This window comes from Solanum dulcamara, chromosome 9, assembly GCF_947179165.1.
Source record: "Solanum dulcamara chromosome 9, daSolDulc1.2, whole genome shotgun sequence".
NCBI classification, from domain to species: Eukaryota; Viridiplantae; Streptophyta; class Magnoliopsida; order Solanales; family Solanaceae; genus Solanum; species Solanum dulcamara.
Genome location: NC_077245.1, coordinates 23,034,708 through 23,047,333, shown reverse-complemented (window position 1 = coordinate 23,047,333; position 12,626 = coordinate 23,034,708). Strand labels below are relative to the sequence as shown.

At 34.7% G+C, this 12,626-nt stretch overlaps 1 protein-coding gene across 2 annotated transcripts; it reads left to right on the top strand.

Moving 5' to 3' along the window:
* Positions 1–3,573: 3,573 nt before the first annotated feature.
* LOC129902764 (gamma-glutamylcyclotransferase 2-3) lies at positions 3,574–12,626 on the top strand. 2 transcript variants are annotated; one of them, XM_055978150.1, is made up of 8 exons: positions 3,574–3,794; positions 3,988–4,064; positions 6,228–6,281; positions 10,086–10,142; positions 10,243–10,283; positions 10,367–10,438; positions 12,051–12,130; positions 12,233–12,626. In XM_055978150.1, the coding sequence occupies exons 1-8, from the start codon at positions 3,686–3,688 to the stop codon at positions 12,310–12,312; spliced, it is 570 nt and encodes a 189-aa protein (XP_055834125.1). In that variant the 5' UTR covers positions 3,574–3,685; the 3' UTR covers positions 12,313–12,626. The 2 variants fall into 2 exon arrangements, with proteins under 2 accessions (XP_055834125.1, XP_055834126.1); XM_055978151.1 differs by lacking the exon at positions 10,086–10,142.

The following is a 12,626-nucleotide window of genomic DNA, read 5'->3' as shown; positions in this document are numbered from 1 at the left end:
AGAGGGGCTTTTCAAGTGCTTGCCCAAGATATGGCGGCACCCAACAGTGAGGTGGTTGCTCTCGTGAATCTAAGTATGGGTACGACGGCTACTCGGGTGCATGACTTCACACGGATGAACCCTCTAGAGTTTCATGGTTTAATGGACGAGGATCTACAAGAGTTCATAGAGGGTATTCACAAGATTGTTGACATAATGGGAGTTAGTCCGATGGAGAAGGTGGACTTAGCCGCATATTAATTGAAGGGTGTGTCCCAAATTTGGTTTGATCAAAGAAAGAATGAAAGAGCTAGGGATGCGGATCCTTTAGATTGGGAGGAGTTCAAAGATGCATTTCTAGATCGTTTCTTTCCTCTTGAGTTGAGGGAAGCCAAAATTCAAGATTTCATTAACTTGAAGTAATGTAACATGAGCCTGAGGGAATATGTCTTGAAGTTTACTCAATTGTCTAAATATATTCCATTCATGGTTGCCGACTCTAGAGCTTGTATGAACAAGTTTGTTTCGGATATTTTGAACTTGGTACTCAAAGAATGTAGAAATGCCATGTTGATCAAAGAGATGGACATCTCAATGTTGATGATTCATGCCGAGCAAATTGAGGAAGAAAATCTCAAGGAAAAGCCTAGAGAGATAAAGAGGGAAAGGATCGATAGTGGTGACCTTTCATATTCGAGGTCCGATAATGATAGTCGTTCTCAGTTTTGCCAAAAGTTTCCTTGTCAACATTCTTCTAATGCTCCAATTTCGAAATTCAACAAGGATAAGGTGTCTAATGCTAAGCCTTAAGGGAGTGCTCCAAGTGGTCATACTATCCCCGCATGTAGAAAGTGTGGAAAGAGCCATCGAGGTGATTATTTAGCGGGTTCTGATGCTTGTTATGGATGCGGCAAGATGGGTTATAGAGTGAGAGATTATCCTTCTAGTGCAGGTAGAATTAGAGGTGGTCGTTCTCAGTCTCGGACTTCTACTTCCGATCGTCCGACTCAGCGAAGTGCTTTATTAGGTTCAGGTGATGGTCATCGCCAAAATAAATTCTATGCTCTTCAAACTCGATAAGAGTTGGAGGATTCTCTCGATGTGTGACTAGTATATTATGAGTTTTTTAGTTTGATATTTATGCCTTGTTAGATTAGGGAACAAATCTTTCTTTTGTTACTCCATATCTTCCTATGAAGCTTGATGTTAGTCTTGAAGTCTTGTTAGAGCCTTTTTCAGTCTATACTCATATTAGTGATTCAATTTTGGCTAAATAAGTCTATAAAAATTGTCCAGTCTCAATTTTTCATAAAGTCACCTCAGCTGATCTTGTAGAACTTGATATGACTGATTTTGATATATCATTGGTATGAATTGGCTTCATGCATGTTATGCCTCTATCGATTGTAAAACCCGAGTGATTAAATTTCAGCTTCCTAATGAGCCAGTCTTAGAATGGAAGAATAGTAATTTCTTATTTAAGGGTCAATTCCTCTCGTGCCTTAAAATTTAGAAATTGATTTTCAAAGGTTGTATCTATCATCTTGTACGGGTTAGGGATACGAATTTCAAAGCTCCTACTCTTGAGTCAGTTTTTGGTGTTAATAAGTTTCCGGAAGTTTTTCTCGATAATCTTTCGGGTATCCCTCCTGAAAGGAAAATAGACTTTGGTATTGATCTACTTCCCTATAACCAGCCTATCTTTATCATTACTTATAGAATGGCTCCGGTAGAAGGATCAGTTAAAGGACTTGTTGGATAAGGGCTTCATTAGATCGAGTATCTCACCATGAGGTGCTCCGATTCTCTTTGTTCGAAAGAAGGATGGTTCTCTTCGTATGTGTATTGATTATCGACAATTGAACAAGGTCACAATTAAGAATAAGTATCTCATTTCAAGGACCAGTAACTTGTTCGGTCAAGTTCAAAAAGTAAGTTATTTCTCAAAGATCGATCTTTGATAATAAGTTATTTCTCAAAGATCGATCTTTGATCGGGTTATCATTAGTTTCGAGTGAGGGAGTGTGACATTATGAAAAAGGTTTTTAGAACTCTATATAATCACTTTGAATTTTTGGTTTTGTCTTTTGGACTAACAAATGCTCCTGCAACATTTATGGATTTGATGAACAGGGTCTTTAGGAAATATTTGGATATGTTTTTCATCATGTTCATTGATGATATTTTGATCTATTTTTGGAGTGAGGTTGAGCATGTTGATCATTTGAAGATTGTCTTGCAAATTCTCAAGGATCGTCAGTTATTTGTTAAGTTTAACAAGTGTGAGTTTTGATTGAGGTCAATGGAGTTTTTTGGCCATATTGTTTCAATTGATGGTATTCAAGTTGATCCAAAGAAGATCGAGGCGGTGAGGAATTGGCCTAGACCTTTATCTCTTTCAAATATTTGGAGTTTTTTAGGCCTAGCCGGTTATTATACACAGTATGTAGAAGGATTTTCTTCTATTGCATCACCTTTGAATACTTTGACTCAAAAGAAGGTGAAATTTCAATGGTCCAAAGTTTGTGAGAGGAGTTTCCAAGAGTTGAAAGATCGACTCACTTCAGCCTTAGTTTTGACTTTACCGTAAGGATCCTATGGTTTTGTTGTGTATTTTGATGCTTCAAGGATTGGGCTTGGCTGTGTCTTGATCCAAAATAGTAAGGTGATGGCATATGCTTCTAGACAACTTAAGGTGGATGAAAAGAACTATGTGACTCATGACTTGAACCTAGCGGCGGTTGTGTTTGCTTTGAAGATTTGGAAACACTATATCTATGGTGTTCATATTGATATGTTTACCAATCATAAGAGTTCTAAAAAAAAATTATGATCATTACTATGGTTTTATACATATGAGCTATATTATCAATTGAAAAAGTACATGAGATTAGGGGTATTCACGGGTCGTTTATTGGTCAAAATCAAAATCAAACCAATTTAATCGATTTTAAAATTATTAAAACCAACCAAACCGAATAAAACATACATCCATCGGTTTGGTTGTTATCTGTTTCAATTTGGTTGCATAAAAAGTGTTCATAAAAAATGTTCATAAAAAATAATATATTATGTATATATAATTATAAAAAAATATGTATATATTTTGTTGGTTCTATTCAGTTATTTCTTCGATTTTTTTGAACGAAACCAAAATCAAACTGAATATTATCAATTTTTAAAAATGTAAAATCAAACCAAATAAAAAATCGATTTATTTGATCGATTTGATTTATTTTTTCGGTTTGAATCGGGTTTAATCCAAACTGTAAACACCCCTACATGAGATCATTCTATTTGAATTAATAAAAAGAGATTAAGAAGAATAAAATTGCTTTTACTTTTTTTATTAGTTAAAGGAATTTTAAAACAAAAGAGTTCTTTAAAAATAATGTACTTTTATTAGAGAAAAATGTGTTTTAAAAAAATAATAATATTATATATATTAGGAAAAGAACTTTTTGTGTCAAACTATTATCAACACACATTTTTTTTACCAAACTATTACTTTTTAGAGAAAACTATTAATTAAACACATTTTTGTGAAGGATATTTTTAGTGAAATACGATCCTGTCTTGGCATGTCGGCATTGGTTGCTAATAATTTTTTGTATAGAAAGGTATTAACCAATCCACAACAGCCTTGCTTCTGCTCAAATTTCATCTGCTCTCTCTCGAAGAGATTCGAGAGGGGGTAAAAAATAAAATGGTGATGTGGGTATTTGGATATGGATCTCTAATTTGGAAGCCAGGCTTTAACTACGATGATCGTCTTGTCGGTTTCATCAAAGGCTATCGTCGTGTCTTTTATCAAGGTAAAACCTCTTTCTTGTATGTACATTGAATGCTTGTGAAATGTATACTATGTCACATGCGAGTCAAACTGAAAAAATAAATCTTTCACAACTATATGACTGGTATCAAAACAATGTTTTCAAAAAAAATAAAATGATTAATTTATTTTGGATTTAAATATGAAAGTTAATAGTATGAATATGTGTTATGTAGGCAGTACTGATCACAGAGGGACACCAGAATTCCCAGGTAGAACAGCTACACTGGAGCCTGCTGAAGGAGAAGTTTGTGTGAGTGTTACCCATCTCATGTCTTTCTTTACTTGTCAATGAATTGACTACCTTGTTTGTCTCTTTTTCCCAACTTATCCATGTCTCTCAATTCTTAATTTTATCTGATTGCCAAGTTTATGACGATGGAAGAGTTCAAAGAGATTGCAAAAAAGTTTAATTTTTTCCTTTTTTTTTTTGTGAAACTAAAGATTTAACATGTTGCCATAGCTTCTCCACTTCGTCATTTCTTTGCCGATCTGCTTTGAATTGCTTTTCCTTGAGTTGAGGGTCTATCGTAAATAACTCCTCCACCTCCCAAGGTAGGGGTAAGGTTTACGTACGCTCTACCCTTCCAAGACCCCACTCGTGGGATTACACTGGATATGTTTTTGTTGTTGTACTAAAGATTAGCAGGAAATTTCTTTCTAGTTTCCTGTGTATGGCCTTCTCTTTTTCTCCTATTTGTGTGTGCTGATTTTCATTTCCTTAATCTGAAATGCTTCAAGAAGGTGACTATTTTTATTTTTTCCTTTTGGCATTTTCATCCTGCTGTTTTAATATTCTTCAGGAAGCTGCCGACAGAAATAAAGTAATATCATCTAATTTTTCCTTCCAAAGAAAAGGAAAGGTGTTTGATAGGACAGGTGAACTCAATGGATTTGATTCGTTCCATAACTATTGATCTAGAAGTACTATTGTGTATGTTAAGAAGGGAGCAAACTAGACAGTTAAATCAATTGAAGCCTTGATTATTGTCTGTCATGTCCCCTGATTGATCCCACCATAGAGTTGGACGATGTTGATGCTTTCCAAATATTGAAGTTCCTCATCAATAATTGTTTGTGTTTTTAGATTAAAATTAATCACATAAGGTGATGGAAAGTTCACTTCTTTTTCAAATGTCTGTACGAAAAGGAAACTGAAAATGGCGAATAGATTATCATATATATGGATCCTAATTTTTTCTTGAAGGTACTTCCTTTTTTAATGTTTCCGTTGTTGTTCGTTCCAATCTAAACAAGAGAAATATATTAAAATCATCCTTCATCTTTTTCCACCGGTATGTTGTCTTCTTTTATCTGAATAAGATTCTTCAAGCAAGTCTAATACCTCCAATTTTGTCTATACATTTGCTAAAGGGATTAGTAGAAATTATATAACAGAACTGTACATTAAGTCTTTGTGGGCAAGCTTTCTCAAAGTATTCTGCATAGTAGAGTTGCCTGGAAACTAAATGAGAGTTGTTTCGAGCTGGTGCACTTCCTAGTTCCTTCAAGTGTAAAAGAAGGTAGATCATGCTTTTTATAGAGGGCAAGAAGAATTTATCTGTTACTTTGTCTTGAAGGAAGAAACAACTTCATATGATGTTGATTTATGTTATTGGTGCCATTGGAGTATGCACATTTCTTCTCACTACTGGATGCCTAATGTGTTCATAGAGTACTGCTAGAGATTTGGTATAGGCTGCCTTTGTCTCATTGGATGCTTCTTAGAAGCTATTGGCTGGCTGCTTGGTCTAGGTTAGGATGTTAATATGAGGAGCCTTCTTTTATATGTCTTTCAGTTGTCCCGGAAAATGAACACTTTCAGTCTTTTAGGTTGTTGTATGGATTCACAGGTGATGATGCACATCATTTCCTTCTATATGCACTTCTTTACAATTCGTTTGTTACAGTTAGTCTTAATGCACTAGGTATTAATGTGATTCAATGGCTGATATTGTCATGTTAAATCAACATTAAATATGTCCAAAGCAATGTCTGATTGATGCAAAGAAAAATAGTGTCTGATTCAATGACCGTCTGTTCTTTTATTTTCTATTCCTGTTACTCAAATGGCTGATTGATGCAAAGGGGAAAAAAAGGAAAGAGTATGAAGTGTGTATACTCTGAAAGAAGATAATAAAGCTATATCCTTCCCTTTCCTCTTGTGTATCAAACCGCAACAGTGTGTATCCCTTTCTCCTTGCTTTCTTAGAGCTACTGATCAACTTAGTGGTGAAGTCTCTGCTTAAGCAGTGCAATGCATAATCTGCAGCATTTTCTTTACAGCAACAACATACCTCCTCAATGAGAAAAAGGAACGAAGGGGCTTGTGAATGCTATTTTATGTAATGAAATTTATCTTCTTACTTGGGACTAATTCCCAATAGTTGAAACTGATGATTGTTTTCATTTGCAGTGGGGTATGGCCTACAAGATAACGAAGAAGGAAGATCAAGAAGTTGCACTGACGGTACGTCTTCTTATATACGTTTTCCTTTATTTTATCCTTTCTCCATATGAAAGATTGTAAACTATATGATATATTTTATGCTTGTGTTTACCATTGTTAGAATTATGCTTTTGAACTGCATTAACTTTATTGTACTGCTTAGTTTTTGAATAAATTCAAGTGAATAGTTGCTTAGCTAGTTTTTTCTATTTATTAGTAATTAGTTTATTAAGATATTTTGCAGAGATATTCTAGGCTAGTTTACCATTATGTTTTTATTGTTTTTGTTCTTATAAATGTAGAGTCCAAGAAAGCAAAATAAAATAATTTTCTATCTTGTAAAACTTGCATCGTTTTTTTTATCAATATGCTCTTTCTATCTCTCCCCGTATATATATATGTATTTATTTATTTTACTTATGTATTTATTTACTTATTTATTTTTACTTATACTTGGGAATGTGTCTTTTGAGCTGAGGGTCTTTCGGAAACAACCTCTCTATCTCTATGAGGTAGTGGTAAGGTCTGCGTACACCCTACCTTCCCCAGACCCCACTTGTGAGATCCTATTGGGTATGTTGTTGTTGTTGTTGTTGTTCTTTGGCCTCATTGTAATATTTTTCTCTCAAAGTCTTTCTCCGTATTTTTCTTAATTTCTTTATTGAAAATCCAACAATTGGTATCTAGAGCTTTTTTCTTGAGGGACCTGTGAGTGAAAAAATGGATTCCGAAAATAGTTTTTCACGAATTGGCTCCTCGTATTTTTGATGGTGAGAACTATCAACTATGGGCTGTGAGAATGGAAGCCTACTTGGAGGCTCTTGATCTTTGGGAAGCCGTGGAAGAGGATTATGAAGTTAATCCGCCGCCTAATAATCCCACAGTGGCCCAAATCAAGAGTCATAAGAAAAAAAAATCACTAAGTCCAAGGCAAAAGCAACTTTGTTTGTTGTTGTTTCAACAACTATTTTCACGAGAATCATGACTCTCGCATCACCAAAAGAAATTTGTGACTATTTGAAGAAAGAATATGCTGGAGATGAAAGAATACGAGGAATGAAGGTATTAAATTTAATGATGAAATTCGAATTGCTGAGAATGAAAGAGTCAGAAACAGTCAAGAAATACTTTGACAGATTGTTTGGTATTGTTAACAAGGTAAGACTACTAGGCACTGAATTTAAAGATTCAAGAATTGTTGAAAAAATTCTTGTAACAATACACGGAAGATATGAAGCATGTATAATTACTTTGGAAAACACACAAGATCTGTCCAAAATTACCTTGGCAGAATTGTTAAATTCTTTGCAGGCACAGGAAGGCTTATGAGGCAAGATGGCATGGTTGAAGAAACATTAGTAGCCAGCCACAAAACTCAAAGCAAGAGTAAATTCTTGAAAAATTACCACCTTGTCAGCACTGTGGCAAAAATGGACATCCTCTATATAAGTGTTGGAAGAGACCAGATGCACAATGCAAGATCTGCAAACAACTTGGTCATGAAGCTGTAATTTGCAAAAGCAAATTTCAAAAAGATGAAGCAGTTACCCAAGTCACCACTGAAGAAGAAAAAGACCACTTATTTGTAGCAACCTATTTTTCAACCAAAAAATCTGACTTTTGGATGATTGATAGGGGTTGTACCAACCATATGACATATGAAAGAATTTTTTTAAAATAGTTTGGAAAATAAGAAAGTCAGAATTAGAAATGATGACTATATTCCTGCAAAAGGAAAATGGTCTATTGCAATCAATTCAAGTTCAGGTACAAAAATAATTGAAGATGTTCTTTATGTGTTTAATATTGATAAAAGTTTGTTGAGTGTTGGTCAGTTAATGGAAAAAGGATTTAAATTATTATTTGGGGACAAATATTGATGGATCTTTGATTCCACTATGCAAGAGATTTTACAAGTTGAAATGAGAGATAAAAGCTTCTCATTTAATTCAACAGAAGATGCACACAAGTCTTGTAGGACAAAAGATGAATTGACAGATTTGTTCATGAGGTCAATTCCAGCCAAGTCTAGAATCTGCAGTTCCTCAAGCAAGGAAGACTGTTAGAATTATGTTTTTGAACTACAGTAACTTTATTTTACTGCTTAGTTTTTGAATAAATCCAATTTAATAGTTGGTTAGCTAGTTTTTCCTATTAATTAGTAGTTAGTTTATTAAGATATTTTGCAGAGATATTCTAGGCTAGTTTACCATTATCTTTTTACTGTTTTTGTTCTTATAAATGTAGAGTCCAAGAAAGCAAAATAAAATAATTCTCTTTGGCCTCATTGCAGTATTTTTCTCTCAAAGTCTTTCTCCGTAATTTTGTAAATTTCTTTATTGAAAAACCAAAAACCATATGTGAGAATTCAAAATTTATGCTATTGTGAGATATACATTTGAGGCACATTTCATTCTTACTGTTCGAAAGTAATCAAGTGTTATCTTGCTGTCTTAAAATCTATTGACTTTATGCCCTGACAAGTCGAGGAGACATCTGCTTTGTATATTGACTTGATAGAGTAAGTTACAGCTTTAAGGAGGTAACATGTGGTCTAATTTAGAATTTTTGGGAACAAGCTGATTGAAAGAAATAGTAAAGTCAGTTAAACCATATATTTTTTCAAGCTATTATATGCGTGCAAAGTTTCTAACTTTTCATTAGAGTAGTGTTATTACTTATAGCATCAGAAAGGGGAACTCCCCTGTCCACAAACAAGGGGCAATTAGTGGTCGATGCTCATTGGAATCTCACGTCTGCTCCAAAAATGATCAACAGCAGTGTTCCATGCTTTATCTCTTATATGTATTTATCCATTAAAAAAGAGCTAATATACCACAAAGCTGGAAATGAAACATTAAGCTTGAAGGTGTCTTACTAGGCATGGATCTCTAATTGAATGAGGAAACCATTCAGTTGCCAGGCAATGAAGCATGCATCAATTACAAAATGCATAATCACTGGTTTTTTTTTACTACACTATATGCAGAATCTCTGATGTTGCCTTAGAAAGTCATATTAAAGTGGTTGGTTGTAATTTGTCAGCCCTTATGCTATGAAAGAGAAGCTGAACTAGTCTTGACTTGCCAGTGGCCTCTTAAAAATAGTATTTTCTTGAGAGAATTCCTAAAAGGGATTCCAGAACTTCTGGAATTCACTTTGTGGGTAATTGATTTTCCGAAAGGAAATCTAGAACCTTTAATATTTAGATTTGGGTATATGTACAAATATCAAATAAATGCTCATGTTCACTTCGATGAATTTTTAAACTGCATCCCAACTTGAGTCCAAAAGATTTGGCTCCCCTATAAAGTATTATTCTAAGCTTTTTGTTTTTCAAGGTTCTCTTTTTTTCTTTATCTTTGCCTTCTTTTTGTCTGGTTATGTTAGATGATTTTTTTATTCTTTAAGCATTTTGATTTTGAAATATGTAGTAAATTCTACGATTTACGGCTTTTGACCAAAACTATTATCAGTTTGCTCTTGTTCCACATACACAGATTTCCTCTGCAGCATTCTCCAAGGATAGACCATATATTCACTTTGACAGCAGAGGTCTACCATAGCTATCTGCGCTTTTGCATTCTCTTTTTGTGCTTGACTGCTGTACTTTTTTGGTTCCCCCAATTTCTGTACAAGTTTGACAATTTACTGGTTCCAGTCTTCCAAATATTAATCGAGCTTCAAGCTTTCACTTGTATGACGGTGCTTTTTTTGTTTGTCTGGTTACAATTCTATTATTATAATGGTATTCATGTGGCCTAAATCACATCATTGAATGACTCTATTTTGTTAATGTATATTCTTTTCTTTTCCTCCATCTAGTACCTTGAAGTCAGGGAAAAACAATATGACAAGAAGGTTTATGTAGATCTTTTCACTGTAAGTCATACTAAGTTAACATTTAACCAAAAGGAAGTTCTTGTTGATATATCATTCTTTGCTCTATGATAATTGATTCATTAACAAATCAACATTCCAGGAGCCTGCAGCATCAGCACCAGCTGTTTCTGGTGTATTAGTGTAAGTTACAAAACTGACACACTACATAATTTCTACTCAGTTTTTTCTTGATTTAACATGCAAAACTACTGTTGACTATTCAGATACATTGGGTCTCCAGACAAGAAGCTTAACGAAAACTATCTGGGACCTGCATCTGTTGAAGAAATTGCTAGGTGTGTATCATATGTCGCTGCTTTTTTTCTTCTTTTTTTTAAATTTGGCAGTACATCCTTATTGACAAGCCCATGTCAAAATTTCTGTAAAGAAAAGGAAATACATGATATTGACCAATGATCTGGACACTGATGTCCTATGTGAACAAAGCCGAGATTCATTTATATATGTTAGAATTCCACATCAATAAAGTGTATGTGTTGTAGCCTTTCTTATATGATTTTGGAAAATCCTTACGGCATGAGCTAGCCTTTTGGATTAAGCCCAGGATTTCTTATATGATTTTCGAAAATCCTTACGGCATGAGCTAGCCTTTTGAATTAGGCCCAGGATTTATTATATGATTTTGGAAAATCCTCACGGCATGAGTGAGCCTTTTGGATTAAGCCCAGGATCCATTTTCTTAACATGGTATCTTAGCCACTCCGTTTACAACCATAAGTGATGGTTGGGCAGCCCGTAGCGAGGACGTTGAGTTCCTAGAAGGAGGATGTAAATAACATGCTAAGCAAATCCACATCGACAAATAGAAGAGAAATATTGGGTATGTAAGGAAGTAGGCCTAAGATTTGACGCTTTTTAAAGCTGTGAAGGTCTAGGTTCAAGGGACAATATCACTAGTGGATGAGCTGTGACAATATGATTTCAGAGCCAAGCTCATCTCACCCTTGATGTTGGGGTACTCAATTTTGTTCCCCTTGTTATACCACTTCACACTCCAAATGTCGTGTCCTGGGTGTGCAAGAGGTGTTACATAACACAAAAGTAAGTATATGAGTTGTATTTTTCTTATATGTACTTGGACAATCCTCGTCACTTGAGTATATGAGTTTAAAACGATATTTTACTAACAATAGACCCTTGTGGTCCGGCCTTTCCACGGACCCGCACATGGCGGAAGCTTAGTACACCGGGCTGCCCAGATTTATTATTATTTAATCCAAGAACATACATATTTCTCCCTTGACTGAATACGCTTGTTACACATGATAAATGTATTTGAACATTCTTTGTCGATTTCAATGATGTGGATACATCTCTTTTGTTAATTTTCTTTAATAATTAATGTAGTTAGTAATTAGTTTCATGCTCTAAGTTGTGTATAGCCAACATTCCTCTGATAAAGTTTGGTGGGCAACTGTTTTGTTGAACTGTGTGTATGAGTGGGTGTTAAGCTACTTTTAAGCATCAGAACTGTAAAATTAAGGGTTCGTTTGGTTAGAAACAAGTTATTCCGGTATTAATTATCCTGAGATTAGCTATTTTGGAATAAGGTGGGATAACTTATCCCACTATGTATATGGGATAACTTATCCAATCACTATGGTATAAATAGTGGGATAAGTTATCCCAAACTTACCAACCAAACAAGACACCAAAATATTATTTCCGGGCTATTTTTTTTATCCCAGGACTATTTATGTTTATCCCTTAAATAATAGTTATTTTTCCAAAATCATCTTGACCTGTAACAACGGGTAACTGCAAAATCATCTTGACCTACCTTACTCTTTGTAATTCTAATTTCATCTAAAGGGAGCTTTTTTGAGTTTGACTTTTGGAATCGGCATTATAGTTTGGCAACTTTTGATGTCTATTTGAATTGTGCAGTCAAATTGCTCATGCAGAAGGTCCCTCAGGACACAATAGAGACTACCTTTTTCAACTTGATAAAGCCCTTGGCCTCTTAGGTAACTTCTTACGCCTAAAAAGCTGTTGTTTCCTACTTTTCGTGCTTTAGATTTATCATTCTTTACATTGTTGGCCAATATTTCCGTATTCACTTGAGCTAGGATGTGAAGATAAACATGTCAGTGACATAGCAAAGGAAGTCAGGCGCATTCTTTCAGAAGAAGAGGTAACCATCTCATGATCTTGCAGATACACCTGGGGAGCAGTATATGATAAGCAGACACTTGACAGTGCATGATACAGGGAAAACACATTGCTTTTCTATATCCAAGTTCCTGCAGATTTCTTGCATTCAAGGAAAATAATACATACGTTATTGGCTTTCATGTCTCGTCTGCTCAACCTTTCAATAATATACTTGGAAGTGTCATTCTGCTGTCATACAAATGGAAAAATGATCGAGTTAATAATAGTGTGTCGTGACATAGAATTGTTCTTAAAGCACTGTTTACAGACAAAAGAAACTTACATATCATTGCATGAACGATATCTTCA

What these genes read in the sequence shown, in the direction of transcription:
- LOC129902764 (XM_055978150.1), top strand. Translation starts at nt 3,686, where the DNA reads ATGGTGATGTGGGTATTTGGATATGGATCTCTAATTTGGAAGCCAGGC. An exon ending in TTTATGTAGATCTTTTCACT is followed by an intron (nt 10,143 to 10,242) that starts GTAAGTCATACT and finishes TCAACATTCCAG; the next exon opens with GAGCCTGCAGCATCAGCACC. An exon ending in TAAAGCCCTTGGCCTCTTAG is followed by an intron (nt 12,131 to 12,232) that starts GTAACTTCTTAC and finishes CACTTGAGCTAG; the next exon opens with GATGTGAAGATAAACATGTC.